Genomic DNA, 14795 nt, shown 5'->3' with positions numbered 1-14795 from the left:
ACCGCGGTCATGTCTGTTTATGTCAGACAAAAATGTACCATGCAGTCCCAGAAACAATGGCACTTTCTCAGCTTAACTATGGTTGCACTATTTTATAACTAAACACATCGTGCGCCTTTGTTTACATTTCAATTCAAACTAGAACTTCCTAGAGGAAAGATTTATAATTTAAGATTACTTTTTTGAATTTAAAAATGAACAGGTACTCTAATGAATTATTTGTTAATTACTACTTATTACTGAATCGATATCGAGCATTTAAATCAATATTGAATCGAATCGATATTGAATCGAATTGCTACCTAAAGAATTTTTCAATACCCAGCCCTACAAATAAGCAAATCCCTCAATTCAAATATATGCATGCCCTACATTGATAGACAGCTTAGATTCTTGTGGAGTATTTGTGGAGACCATTTCAAGATAAAACAACATCTGCAAGGTGCAATTAACAAACAAAACACAGTATTCCAAGATTAAACATCTAATTTCACAGCATACACCATTGTACCTCTACATCAGAGTTCCTGAGATAGCAGCTGTTTGAGGGCTTATTTTTGCATATAGGAGCTTCTAAGCCTGTTTCAGAGCCTTAAACAGCTAATGAGTGATTGTGTAGACCAGTGACCTACTCCTCCTCCTCCTCCTTCTCGTTTCTCCTCTCTCCTTAGCAACTTACTCACCAGCTCACGGATGATTGATGCATCATTGATACTCAGATTTCAAATCCAGTAATAAATAGTTTATTGCAGTTTTTAAAGCCCTAAACATGGAAATAATGCAAGCTTATGTAGTTTTGTGTTTTTGAATAGGCTCCTTTTCTATGTAAGCACTTGTCTTAGACTTTTTTAGACCCACAAAGTTAGTGTAAATCAAGACATTAAGAAATATGAGGGTTTTTTTGCCCTGTTACTTTCAGGCAGGGGTATTTTGAGGTCATAAAATAGCATTTTTTTTGCCAGGCACCTTGATATTTCTTCAGAAAAACATGTGTTAAGTGTCCATTTTCAATGACCTTGTTAGTTTTGTTTTGGGGAGGAAATTTAAATCAGAAGAGAAAGATAGAATAGAATAGAATAGAACAGAACAGAATAGAATTGAATTGAATAGATGTTTATTGTCATTGTTTCGAAACAACGAAACACAGTTAAGCAGCTCTTCGTTTGACAAAACAAACGATAAACACAAACATAATAAACATAAACACATAAATATAACCAATATTAAAAAAAGATCTTCATAGGCTGAATTTCTTTTATGCCTTAACAAATGAAATGTACAAATCCTCTTTGTTTTCATGACTGAATAAACAAACCTAGAAGGACAACACAATTCCATACATTAAGTCACGTAGTCCATACTATTGCTTCTGTTACAATTTGTAGGTGTAGTTGGACCAAGAAGCGGACAACAAGGCAGCACCTAGTGTAGAAAAGAAATTGTAACTTCACAGGGAGTATGCAACTATGAGTAATGACAGGCTCTGGGTGTAGCGGTAGCTCACAGTGGCGCTGGTGGCTAGCATGGAGTGTGGAGCTCGGGAGAACACAAGGTAAGGCAGGTAGAAGGTAGATGAATGAGGTCCAAACACTGAAGACAAAAGAGCAAAAAACAAAGTCAGATCTGTTAGGAAGAATCAACAGGAAAAACGTAAGAAAGCTCTGAAGAGATTTAGCTCTAGCAGCCGCCATGTACCACTTTTGTGCTACACCACAGCACAAATCCAAAACAGCTTCAGACAATGACTTACCGTATTGACCCAAATATAGGACGACCCTGATTAAAAGACGACCCCTCTTTACAAGACTTCAGAAAAAGACTCTGATAACCAAAATTCGTTTCTCAATAACAAACTCACACACCTTCCTGTCAGTCTCTTGGAAGCGGCCGCTTAGAGGACCACGATAAGCTTTTCTCTTACTGTTAGCGTTTTCAGACGATCTTTTTGGACCCGCCATCTTCGGACGTTACACTCCGTAACTCCATAGTTCTTGGCTGGCTGACAGTTGTTTGGTGCCTCCGCTGCATTGATCTCCATTATCTTAAAATTAGCATCATAGCTCCGCCTCAGATGTCTGTTAACTTGCCCCACTTGATCCACTTTGCTCCGTAAAATCACCCCGTCTCTCCATTTTTCATCTCCTGTCACTTCTTCTCCGCTGTGATTGACAGATCCACAGTGTCAGTGACGTCTCTACAATAAGCTGGCGCCCTCTGCTGTTGTGGTCGTGTAGCGACACAGACAACTATCAGCATGTGTCAACGGTTAGACCCCGATTATAAGACGACCCCACTTTTTCCACATAATTTTCATCGAAAAAAACCTCGTCCTATATTCGAGTCAATACGGTAATTAATTTCCTTATAAAGTCATGCAGCTGCACTGACAGCCCAATGACTGATGACCAAATTATGTTCTCCTTTTCAGCATACTCATTGTAAGATCTCAACTTTTAATGAAACTCAGCTTGTACATTACTTTTGTATGGTCATATCTTTTGAATTATTAGGGCCTGAGCGCTATCAGTTAAAAATGTTCTCCTGCCGAAAGAAGCACATGTTAGGCGGCCTAAAAATACCCCCAAAAAATCACAAAATTCTGGACAGACATCACATCTGGTGAACATTTTATGATTCAACATGATTGGGTCATGTGACCAAAAACCTCCTTTGATCTCCAAACTTGAAGGACTCATAAGTCAATATAGCCAGGAACTCATTTTGGAACAAACTCCTACTTACGCCAAAGTTGGTACATTAATCCCGAGTCATCAACACTGATAGCTGGGTCTGGGCCTTTTCAGTGACAAGATGGCTCCACAGCGCCCCCTGGAAGATTTCAAGCTTGAAGCCCAACCTCCTACATGCAGATACATGCACGACATTCGGTATGCGTATGTATCATGACAGGATGCACAAAAAAAACCACTTGGACCCATACCCTCAGGGCAACAGGAAGTCTGCCATTTTCATTCACAGTTGAGATTTTGTTGCCAGTTTGCATCCTCAGCATGATACTGACATAAAACAGGAAGTCCTTGTTACTCCAACAAACACTTTCCCATCTAAACCAAATTGGTCACACATGTAGAGGGTTTCGCCCTGAATACGTCTATCCATCAATACTGTGTCATACCGCTAGCGCCACCCACTGGACACAGGAAGTCAGCCTCATATCAATCAATCTGACTTTATTTATATAGCACTTCTCATACAAATAACATGTAGCACAGTGTGCTTTATAAAATAAAGGCAAGCAAAACAAAGCAGAGAGTAAAACCACAAGCCACACACACACACACACTCTCTCTCACACATAACACATGCATACATTTTTGAAAGAAGGCCACTGAAGCGCTATCTTACTCTCAGCCATTAGCAGTGCGGAAACTCATCATCCAATTTACGTGACATTTACAGGTTGTTTTCTCCACATCATACACTACAACATGACATATAATTCATAGGTGATCTCTAGCGCCACGTAGTGGACACAAGATGTCCAAGTGAGACCAGAGATGTAGTCTCCCATTGCCCGATGATTATCAGCTCGTCCAGGTAGAAGGGGAGTTCTGGACCCTCAGTGGTCTCCATCACTGTGAGATCTAGTTTTGCAGTGGTCATGGCGTTGAGTTGACTTTCTGTTGCAGCTTTTCCGGTGTCATTGATCAACAGTGAAACCTTCAAGCAGCTTAGCAGCGAGGTCAAGTGATGGCACTGTCATGGAGTGGAGTGATGCCAAGTTGGCTGCTGCCTCACATTCTCTGTAGGGTGTTCATGGACCCTGCTTGATGTTTTCTCCCGCTGTGTCCTCCCAAAACTGCTGGCAACCGAGGGCCATATGCTGCAAACATCCCATCACTCTGTTGCAAGGTCGAAACACGTGTGCCATCAGGATATTCCCACATCTTTACCGACACAGGGCAGTAGCTTCCATCATTATGGACTTCTATGACCGGCTCCAGCTGCTGCAGAATTCAAAATGACTTTAGCCTTGGATACTACTTCAAGGTTAGAGCAATGGCTACTTTTGGCATGTAGGGCACACTTTTGTGGCAGAAAATTCCTTTTAGTGGTTGAACAGCAAATGTGTCCACATAGGAGTGCATGCACCACAGACCAGTGGTAATATCCCAGAGGTATCTGGTTTGCTCCGTCGGGTAAAGTGTAATAACAGAAAGTCTGATTTTAGACAAAAAAGCATTCAAGCATAAGCAAGTCTCCAGAGACCTATTTTTCCTAGGCCTCTTTTAGACATTTCTTTAGGCGCACCTTTGGGACAAGGAGGCCAGCCACGGAGACCTTCACATGACCGGAGGAGTTGTTCCCAGGCTGGTTGCAGTCTTGTTCTTGAAGGCAGCACATGTCCTGAACCAGATCACTATGATTACTTGTTCTAACAGGTCCAGTCATAAATTGATCAAGAGTATTTTCCGGCGTAGGCCCCAGAAGATAATGGTGCAGTCGGTGAGTTTTATTAGCCAACACCCTCTTCCTCTTTCTTGCAGGGACATGGTCATGGTCACGAGGTATGCTAGCTGACTGGCCATTAAGTTTTCATTGATGGTGCGAAGCTCAGCAGAGCATAGAAAATAGCAACCATGTCAAGAAGCATCCAAATCAGGACTGCCACGCCCTGACAGAGCCCTACTCAGCTGGTGTCAATGATAAGGCGGCCTAAGATGTAGGTGGTGAACAGGGACATGGCTAGGTAGGTGTAATCAGTACATGGGAGTGCAATCACAGCTCTGTCTATCTGCAACACTCCAATACATAGATGCATGTGTTATTCCTCAGTCACTTAGTATTGCAGATCCCTCGCTCACAAAAGGAGATAAAAGTACATTTCAGGATTGCTGCTCCAGATCACGTACAATCCTACCCAGACAATAACATACATTTCCTGCAATTGGTCGGCATAGTTTGGGCCCAATCTGAGATTCACTAGTTTCCCTTTTGTAGTGAAGTAAGCTGTGTTGAGTATCCAAGGGGATCCCTCGGGTCACTTGAGCAATGGTTGTGGTTTTTTTTTTTGTTAGATTAGATTTCTTGTAGAGTCATAAGCACAGCAGATCTTCCTCACTGATTAGCTCTGATAAGTACTCCATTTGTCCTGTCCTTGACAGATCTGCATCTCGCTTGTATTCCCAGTTACTATAGAACTAGCAAGTAGATCCTCATCACTCCCCTCCGTTGACACCACTGGTCCACTTGAATATTGCAAAAATTGAGTGCAAATGTCTGCTCATAGCTCCTCGGGGACACCAAGGATACTGCAGACTTGGTCAAGCATACTAACAAGACTGTTGCTGTTAACTCTTCATACTGGTTTTACATCCACATATCCTGACACATCCTGAGTCCACTAGGGCCAGGAGGCATTTCTCACCTTCTTCCCTGTCACTCCCAGGGGGCCAGCTACATCCATGTATACTAATCCCCAGGGTACAGTGCTTTTCATGGTAAGGCCATCTACCCGATGTCTTCTGAGCCCTGCGTTGTACTGCCCCCATACTTCACAGTCTTTGAGGACACAGCGAACATGGCCTCCTAGGACCCAGAGTTGTTACTTTTCCAATTCTTCCCATGTGGGTAGGATACCTGCATGGCCTAGTGCTCATGTACGGCCTGCACCTGCACCACTCCTTTAACAGACTCTTATGGAACCACCCTTCCCTGGGGCGTCCCCTCACACTTCTCTCTACAAAGACGATTTTCTTTGCTGCCAGTGAACTCCTTCAGATGCATGGGTCTTCTGAATGATGCTTAGATCCATGCTTAGCAGCAACTTTTATTTATATATTTTGCCCTTTGAGGGCTTGGGCACAAAAGTGACTGTCCAATATTATTTTGGCCAACTTTATCTTTTGTTAACCCAGTTTCCCGCAATCCTTCCATTACTGTGGTTCTTTCTCCCTCTCGAGCTCCACTGGGGGTTCAGCCCTGCCTGAAACGGTCTTCTCTCTTCTGATTGAAAATGAAGCCCCTGAATGCCACATTGTCACATCCTTTCCTGGACCAGTCATTGTAGAGAATCCATTCATAGAAGTTGTCATACATCTGTTCCACTTTCTGTGTTTCTTTTTGCTGGAATCTTTGGCTGGGCCGATCCCCAGATCCGGATCAAGCAGGATGTCTTCCCACCTTCTCCATCTCATGTTCATTGCTTTGGTGCTTTCCACTGTACATTTCCTAAGTTACATGTGAACTTGATTCTGGGTAATGACCTGGATCCCCTGGCCTTGTGCCAGCTTCTTCATGGTGCCCCAGTACTTGGCCTTATTCTCCACTGATGACAAGGCATAGCTCCACAAGGTCACCACTCCCCTACCTTGTTGCTTATGCTCAGCACTGCATCATCGTCCTTGCAGCTGACTTCTGCCAGTAGCCAAGAGGTAAGGCTTCTTGGTTCCAATCTTGAGCCACTAAAATAGCTTCTGTACCTGTCCATGCCCAGCATGCGCATGCGTGAAAGCTGCATGCTGCTGTTACGTTGCTCCAGCCTACGTCGCTTTTTTAACTTTATTAACTTTTATTCTCTTTTTGTTCTTTGTGTTTTCTTCACTGTAACTCTGTGAAGTCCTGCCCTCTCTAACGAGGTTGTTTTTAGAGTGTTTTCGTGCTTTTCTTTGTGTTGTTTTTATCAATGCCGCTTCCACCGGGACACGCTGCCTTTGTTTAATCCTGAGAACAGCTGATCGCACTAATGCCAGCCGGCATTGTGGCCAGACCAGCTGACATACCACCTGAACTCTGGAGAAAAACACACCGGGAATGCAGAGGAGGGAAGCAACGTCGCGGGATGAGAGGTGGGTTGAGATGGGACGGGCTTATGGAGAGGAGAAGATTTAAGCTGTGTCTCCCCTCTGTTGTTATGGGAAATGTACGGTCTCCCTCAGCAACAAAATGGACAAGCTAACAATGCTAGCACGGAGCCACACGGCATATCGGGAGTGCAGTCTGATGTGTTTCACTGAGACATGGCTGCACAGGGACATTATGGACCAGAACGTCTTCATGGATGGTTTCCACACTGTCAGGGCCAACCGGGATTGTACCGAGAGCAGTAAGCAGAAAGGCGGGGGGCTTGCCGTTCTAGTGAATAGCAGATGGTGTAATCCTGGTCACATCACAATTAAAGAACAGCTCTGTAGCCCGGATGTTGAACTGTTGGTCGTTGGACTCCGTCCATACCATCTGCATAGAGAGATCACGCATGTCGTCATCGTTGTCTTATACATCCCTCCCTCTGCAAACCCAGCATCTGCCTGCAGCACCATACACACCACCATCTCCAGACTTCAAACTCAACACCCCAGTGCCCTCATCATCATGTCGGGAGACTTTAACCACGTCACCATGGATAGAGTTCTGCCAACTTTCAAGCAATTCGTGAGCTGTCCTACTAGAGAGGAGAGGACCCTGGACCTTATGTATGCTAACATTAAGGATGCATACATTTCCTCTTCTCTCCCCCCTCTGGGCAGGTCAGATCACAGCCTGGTTCACCTCAAAGCCTGCTATGTGCCTCTGGTGAAGAGGAAGCCTACGACCACAAGGACTGTGATGAGGTGGTCAGGGGAGGCTTATGAGGCACTGCAGGGCTGCTTTAAAGTAACCGACTGGCCTGCACTCTGTGAGGCCCACGGGGAGGACATTGATGGGCTCACAGAGTGCATCACGGATTACATAAACTTCTGAGTGGACTGCAATGTCCCTGCTCGGACTGTAACCTGTTATGCTAACAATAAACCTTGGATCACTAAGGACATTAAGGCCATCCTGAATAAGAAGTAGAGGGCGTTCAGAGATGGCAACCGTGATGAGGTGAGGAGAGTGCAGGGGGTACTCAAACTTAACATCAGGGAGGCTAAAGACAATTACAGGAGAAAGCTGGAGAATAAACTCAAGCGAAACAACATGAGGGATGTGTGGAGTGGCATGAGAACCATCACCGGGTTCCATATAACTGGTAATATGGGGTTGGATGGCCGTGTGGACTGGGCCAATGAACTGAACTTATTTTTCAATAGGTTTGATACTGCGGCCCCTTTCCCACAAGACTCTCCTGCTGGCTGCCCAACAACAACTGCCACTTTACCTCCCCCTATTTCTTCTCCTTAAGGCAGGAACACACCGGCCCAACCGTTGGACGTCTGAAGCATTTGGAGAGACTCGGACGAGGTCGGCAACTAATATTTTCGGTGTGTTCAGCTGCGTTGGAAGCTTTCGTAGCCGCTCGGACATTGTCTGATCCGATTCAACATGCAAAGTCTGTGGAGGTTGGCTGTTGGCTGTCTGAGCCATTGGATTCTCCGATTGACGTTGTGCTAGCAAATCAGCGCGGTATGTGGGAGGGTCGGAATACTGTGTGTGCATTGGTCTTCTACGCACTCCGTTCCGTCATTTCTTGTTTTCATGTTTTGGAGTACTGGCATATGAGACTAGCTGTTATCATGTCCGTTCAGGATGAATTAATCTGTGTTCATTTGGTAATGCCTCGCTGCATGTTTAGTATGCAGCTGTTTTTGTCTGAAATAGTTTTGTTTTGATCGAAAGTAAAGAGAGTTGCGTGCATAAACCTAGTAGTCCTCTAGACGCTCTAGTCCAGCGTCTTTAACACTAGAGCCACCCGCTTATTGCATCTTGCGCAAGCGCAGAATGTACACACTACTGTGGAGCTGGCAGCACGTCGAAGCGGTGTGTTCAATGCGACTTTTCTGCTGAACGGGTGAGACAAGAGGCAATAGAGTGGTCAGAGAGTGGTCAGAAAAGGCAGTTGGACGTCTGGGCGGTGTGTGGGGGCCTTTACAGACCCCTTGTCTGCCCCCACCACCTCAATTCACACCCACCTACTCCACCCCTCCCCCCTGCTCCGCATCATGTCCTCCACAACCTGAGGACCTCACCCCTCCCCCAACTGTCACCTCTTCAGTGTTCTGCACGCCTGACCTGGTGAGAAAACAGCTGACAAGACTTCACTCCGGCAAAGCTGCAGGCCCCGATGGTGTTCTTCCCAGGGTGCTTAAAGCCTGTGCGTCCCCGCTTTTTGGAGTACTCAGTCAAGTATTCAACCTGAGCCTGCACCTCCAGAGGGTCCCTGTGCTGTGGAAGACGTCCTGCCTCATACCTTTGCCAAAGCCGCCACGTCCCAGCGGCCCTCAGGACTACAGACTGGTGGCCCTGACGTCCTACATCATGAAGACCCTGGAGAGGCTCATCCTGGAACAGCTAAGCCTATGGTCAGGCCCTTCACTGATCCACTACAGTTCGCCAACCAGCCCGCCCTGGGAGTTGAGGACTGCATCACCTATCTGATGAACAGAGTCTACACTCATCTGGACAAGCCGGCGAGCACTGTGAGAGTCATGTTCTTTGACTTCTCCAGTGCTTTCAACACCATCCGTCCAGCTCTACTGGGTGAGAAGATGGCTGCGATGCAGGTTGTGGCCCCCATCGTGTCCTGGATTGTTGATTACCTGATGGGCAGACCACAGTACGTACGCCTACAGAACTGTGTGTCGGACAGGGTGGTCAGCAACACTGGGGCCCCACAGGGGACTGTCCTCTCTCCCTTCCTCTTCACCCTCTTCATCTCAGACTTTAACTATTGCACTGAGTCCTGCCACCTTCAGAAGTTTTCTGATGACTCAGCAATAGTTGGCTGCATTGACAAGGGTGATGAGAATGAATACAGGACTGTTGTGGGCAACTTTGTCACTTGGAGTGAACTGAATCACCTGCAGCTCAACGTGATGAAGACAAAGGAGCTCATACTGGATCTGAGGAGGGCGAAACACCAGTGACCCTGTCCATCCAGGGGGTCCCTGTGGACACTGTTGAGGAATACAAGTACCTGGGGGTGTACTTTAACAATAAGTTGGACTGGACTAGAAACACAGAGGCGGTCTATAAAAAGGGCCAAAGCCGACTCTTTTTCCTCCTTTAACATCTGCCGGACAATGCTGAGGATGTTCTATGAGTCTGTTCTGGCCAGTGCGAACTTCTTCGCTGTCACATGCTGGGGCAGTGGGGTGAAGGTCGCAGATAACAACAGACTACACAAACTGATCAGGAGGGCCGGTGATGTCGTGGTGGAGGAGCTGGACACTCTAACGACCGTGGCAGAGAGGAGGATGCTAGTCCATCTTGGATAATGTCACACACCCTCTCTATGACACACTGGCCCAGCAGAGGAGCACATTCAGTGGAAGACTCCTCTCACCAAGATGCACCACTGAGCGCCACAGGAAATCATTCCTGCCTGTGGTGATTAAACTCTATAACACCTCCCTTAGAGAGTCAGACAACCCCCCTTTTGTAACCTGACTCTAACATGGACAATCATTTTTTTACACTTTTTTGCACATCATTAAACTGTACATTTGATCTTAAATATATATATATATATGTATATATATACATATATACATATATATGTATATATATATATATATATATACCCTCGTGAAATTCCTGCGCCACTATCAGTCATTGTCAAAAATAGCCCATTGACTAATGGTTATCACTAATGGCCTGGTGACTTTGTTTGTCAATGGTCACTCATATCATTTGTTAGAAATCTATTTACAGGACTACCTCAGAACTGAGCTACAGATCAATGGGTTTGATCACATGAGTAACAAAATCATTTAAGGAAGATTTTAAAAACTTGAATGAATAAACTTCAGTCATCTCTCAACGTATCTGTACCCCGGACATTGAACTGTTGACTGTGGGGATGAGGCCTTATTATTTGCCCCGGGAATTCACGTCCGCCGTCATTATCGGTGTGTACGTTCCTCCTTCAGCTGATGCAGCGCTGGCCTGTGACGTCATCACACTGTTGCCCAGATACAGACGCAGCATCCTAACGCATTTATTGTCATCACTGGAGATTTTAATCATGTCTCACTGGACAAAACCCTCCCAACATTTCACCAGTATGTTGACTGCCCCACCAGAGACTGTAACACACTAGATCTGTTGTATGCAAATGCTAAGGATGCATACAGTCCCACAGCCCTCCCCCCTCTTGGAAGATCTGACCACAACCTGGTTCTGCTGACCCCTAAGTATATGCCTCTTGTTCAGCGGCAGCCTGTCCACACTAGGAGCGTGAGGAGGTGGACTCAGGAGGCTGCTGACGCACTACAGGACTGCTTTGAGTCGACAGACTGGGATGCACTTGTTGAGCCACATGGAGAGGATCTGGACAGCATGACCGACTGCATCACTGAATACATCAGGTTCTGTGAACACACCACCATGCCAACCTAGACTGTACGCTGCTTCCCTAATAATAAGCCGTGGATCACCAATGACCTGAAAGCCCTTCTTAACAAGAAGAAGAGGGCGTTCAGGTCTGGAGACAGGGAAGAACTGAGGAGAATGCAGCATGAACTCAGGGATATGCTGAGGGCCTGTAAAGACGCCTACAGGAGGAAGCTGGAGGCCAAACTCCAGCAGAACAATGTGAGGGATGTGTGGACTGGAATGAAGCAGATCACTGGGTGTAAGGTGAGCGGCAGACAGTCATCGGGCAGCCTGGAGAGGGCAAACGAGCTGAACAGATTCTTCAATGGGTTCAGCTCACAGTCTTCTGTCGTCTCCATGACACCTCCAGACCCCCACACACCCTCACTGCCCCAAATGCTTCCTCCCCTCCTCCCTCACTCCCCTGCTGTGAGCTCTCCTGTGCAGCACCTCTCCTCCTCCTCCTCCTCCACCTCCTCCTCCTCCTCCACCTTCACCTCCTCCTCCTCCACCTCCTCCTCCTCCACCTTCACCTCCTCCTCCTCCACCTCCTCCTCCTCCACCTTCACCTCCTCCTCCTCCACCTCCTCGTCCTCCACTGAAGACACCAGCAGCCTCCCCCGCATGACTGTGACTGCAGGCCATGTTAGGAGAGAGCTGGAGAGACTCCACCAGCAGAAGGCTGCAGGCCCTGACGGTATCAGCCCCAGGATCCTGAAGACATGTGCCAGCCAGCTGTCTCCTGTCCTACAACACCTCTACAACCTGAGCCTGGGTCAGGAGAGAATACCGGTGCTTTGGAAGACTTCCTGTCTGGTTCCTGTTCCAAAGAAGTCGACACCATCAGACCTCAATGACTATCGACCAGTGGCCCTCACATCTTACGTCATGAAGGTGCTGGAGAGACTGGTTTTGGCCAACCTGAGGCCGCAGGTGAGAGCCCTGCTAGACCCTCTGCAATTTGCTTACCAGCCCCACTTGGGAGTTGATGACGCTGTCATCTACCTGCTGCAACGAGCCCATTCGCACCTGGATGGTGGAGGAGGCACTGTGAGAATCACATTCTTTGATTTCTCTAGTGCTTTTAACACCATTCAGCCACTGCTACTGGGGGAGAAGCTGCGGGTGATGGGTGTAGACGACACAATGATTTCCTGGATTACTGACTACCTGACAGGCAGGCCACAGTTTGTCCGTATGGGCAGTGTTCTGTCTGATGCGGTGGTTAGTGATACAGGAGCTCCACAGGGGACTGTACTGTCTCCTTTCCTGTTCACCTGATACACCACTGACTTTCATTACAACACCGGGTCTTGTCACCTTCAAAAGTTTTCTGACGACTCGGCTGTTGTTGGGTGTATAAGTGAGGGACAGGAGGAGGAGTACAGGGCACTGGTAGACAACTTTGTGGAGTGGACTGGACAGAATCACCTGCAGCTGAACATCAGCAAGACCAGAGAGATGGTGATAGATTTCAGGAAGAAGAGGAAGACGGCTTTCCAACCTCTGTGCATTCTGGGAAAGGATGTGGAGGCGGTGGAGGATTACAAGTACCTGGGTGTTACCATCAACCACAGACTGGACTGGAGATCTAACACTGAAGCTGTTTACAAGAAGGGGATGAGCAGACTTTACTTCCTGAGGAAGCTGAGATCCTTCAACGTGTGCAGCAAGATGTTGGAGATCTTTTATCAGTCTGTGGTGGCCAGTGTACTTTTCTTTGCTGTGGTTTGTTGGGGAAGCAGCATCGGAGCCAGCGACACCAACAGACTCAACAAACTGATCAGGAAGGCTGGCTCTGTGATTGGCTGCAAACAGGACACTCTGGAGGCTGTGGTGGAGAGGAGGACACTGAAAAAACTGTTATCCATCATGGATAATCCTCTCCACCCTCTCCAACTCACACTGGTCAGACAGCGGAGCACCTTCTCCGGAAGGCTGCTTCAGCTTCGCTTTCGTAGCAACAGATACAGGAAATCTTTCCTGCCACAATCCATCACTTTATACAATAACTCTCTCACCTCTGCCTGACAGAGAACTCTGGTCTCTCTACTGTTTTGTTGTATATATTATTATTGTTATAGTATATTTTGCATATTTTGTTTTGTTGTATATATTATTATTGTTTACTGTTTATAGCACACTGTGCACTGTATATATACACTATGTATATATTGGATTCTATTTATGTTATGTATGAAATGTTTATTTGCGGACCCACTACTGCTGTAACAAAATAAATTCCCAGTCTGGGATCATTAAAGTAATTCTATCTATTCTATCTATCTATCTATCTATCTATCTATCTATCTATCTATCTACCCAATAAGAATTGTCCTTCATCATTAATATAATTGTTCCACAAAGCACTTGTTCAACCCTACTATGAAAATCATTTTTAGGTGAATGACAATTTGGCATCTTAATTATTTTTTGGGTTTTTGTAAATGTTTTTTTTTTTGTCAAATTACACTTATCAGTGGTTGAATATTAACAAGGCGTAACATGAAAGAAGTGTCCTATCACGATGAGCCTGCAGAGAACTATAAACAACTGTACAGTTCCCCTTATCTCTATGAAACATTTTAGCATCTGTCAGCTTATTGTTTTGGTATATTCCTACCGCCATCATCAATGTTGTTTCAAACAGCAGCAGACAGCTGTTATCAGTGAACAATCTGTCAAACATCTGTCAGCAGATAACTATTAGCTGTTGAACACACTGGAGCATTTAACATGAGATGAGACCAAAACATGGTTTAAGTTAATTCTTCAGGCCCATACTCATCAGAAAAATGACCATTAGGTCATTATTTACTGTTTAATACAGCTTATTACGAACAACTTTTATGTTTATTGGTAGGCAGTGACATCTAACAGCCATAATTATTATTACATTAGCAAAGTAGGGATGGAGGCCTAGGAGACTGTCCATCCACATGTAAACTCCAACCACCTCCAAATAAATTAATTTACTCAAGAAACCAAACAACCCAATCAAGCAGTTCTTATCAAATCCCCACTCTGGGATGAATGCTCTAACATGCTGCTTATGTACCTCTAGCCCTCTGCCCAACCAACCTGACACCAGTGCCACCACTCTGCGTCGGAGCACCCGGGAAGCTTCTGAAACGGGGAAGGGTGGTCGACAGGGCCGGCCAAAGAGTGCATTCTCCTCCAGGAAACAGGTCTGTGCCTCATCCCACATTTACCCCCTTTCCGGTTGTATATTCAGGCAAGTCATTGCTGTGCAATAGCTTTAGTCACATTTGACCCCGGTATTGTCTTTGGCTGTGTGTGTGATCTGCTGTGAATAAAGAGGCCATAATTCCCTCTTAACAGCGCAGTGATGATGTTCCAGTTGTTGGTTGCTTCAGACAAGTGCCCTCTTGATAGCTCTCTGTCCTGGCTGTAACATGGCCCTGAAGGCAAGCGCGCTGGTATTGGCTTCTTTTCCTCAGGCTGAGCTGTCTAATACCTTCTTACTGAGAAAGGCCTCTCTCTCCCAAATTACATGGTAGTTTTGTCTCTGTGCTCTT

The 14795-nt window shown here is 46.0% G+C and overlaps 1 protein-coding gene across 1 annotated transcript in view; it reads left to right on the top strand.

Moving 5' to 3' along the window:
* trhr2 (thyrotropin releasing hormone receptor 2) overlaps window positions 1-14795 on the top strand; it is a 99399-nt gene that overhangs the window by 47000 nt on the left and 37604 nt on the right. The window contains exon 5 of the mRNA XM_030426939.1: window positions 14321-14444. Coding sequence (XP_030282799.1) covers window positions 14321-14444 — 124 coding nt within the window. The remainder of the gene's footprint in view (window positions 1-14320; window positions 14445-14795) is intronic.

The sequence above is a fragment of the Sparus aurata genome, chromosome 8 (assembly GCF_900880675.1).
Source record: "Sparus aurata chromosome 8, fSpaAur1.1, whole genome shotgun sequence".
Classification (NCBI taxonomy): Eukaryota; Metazoa; Chordata; class Actinopteri; order Spariformes; family Sparidae; genus Sparus; species Sparus aurata.
This window is presented reverse-complemented; position numbering and strand designations above follow the sequence as displayed.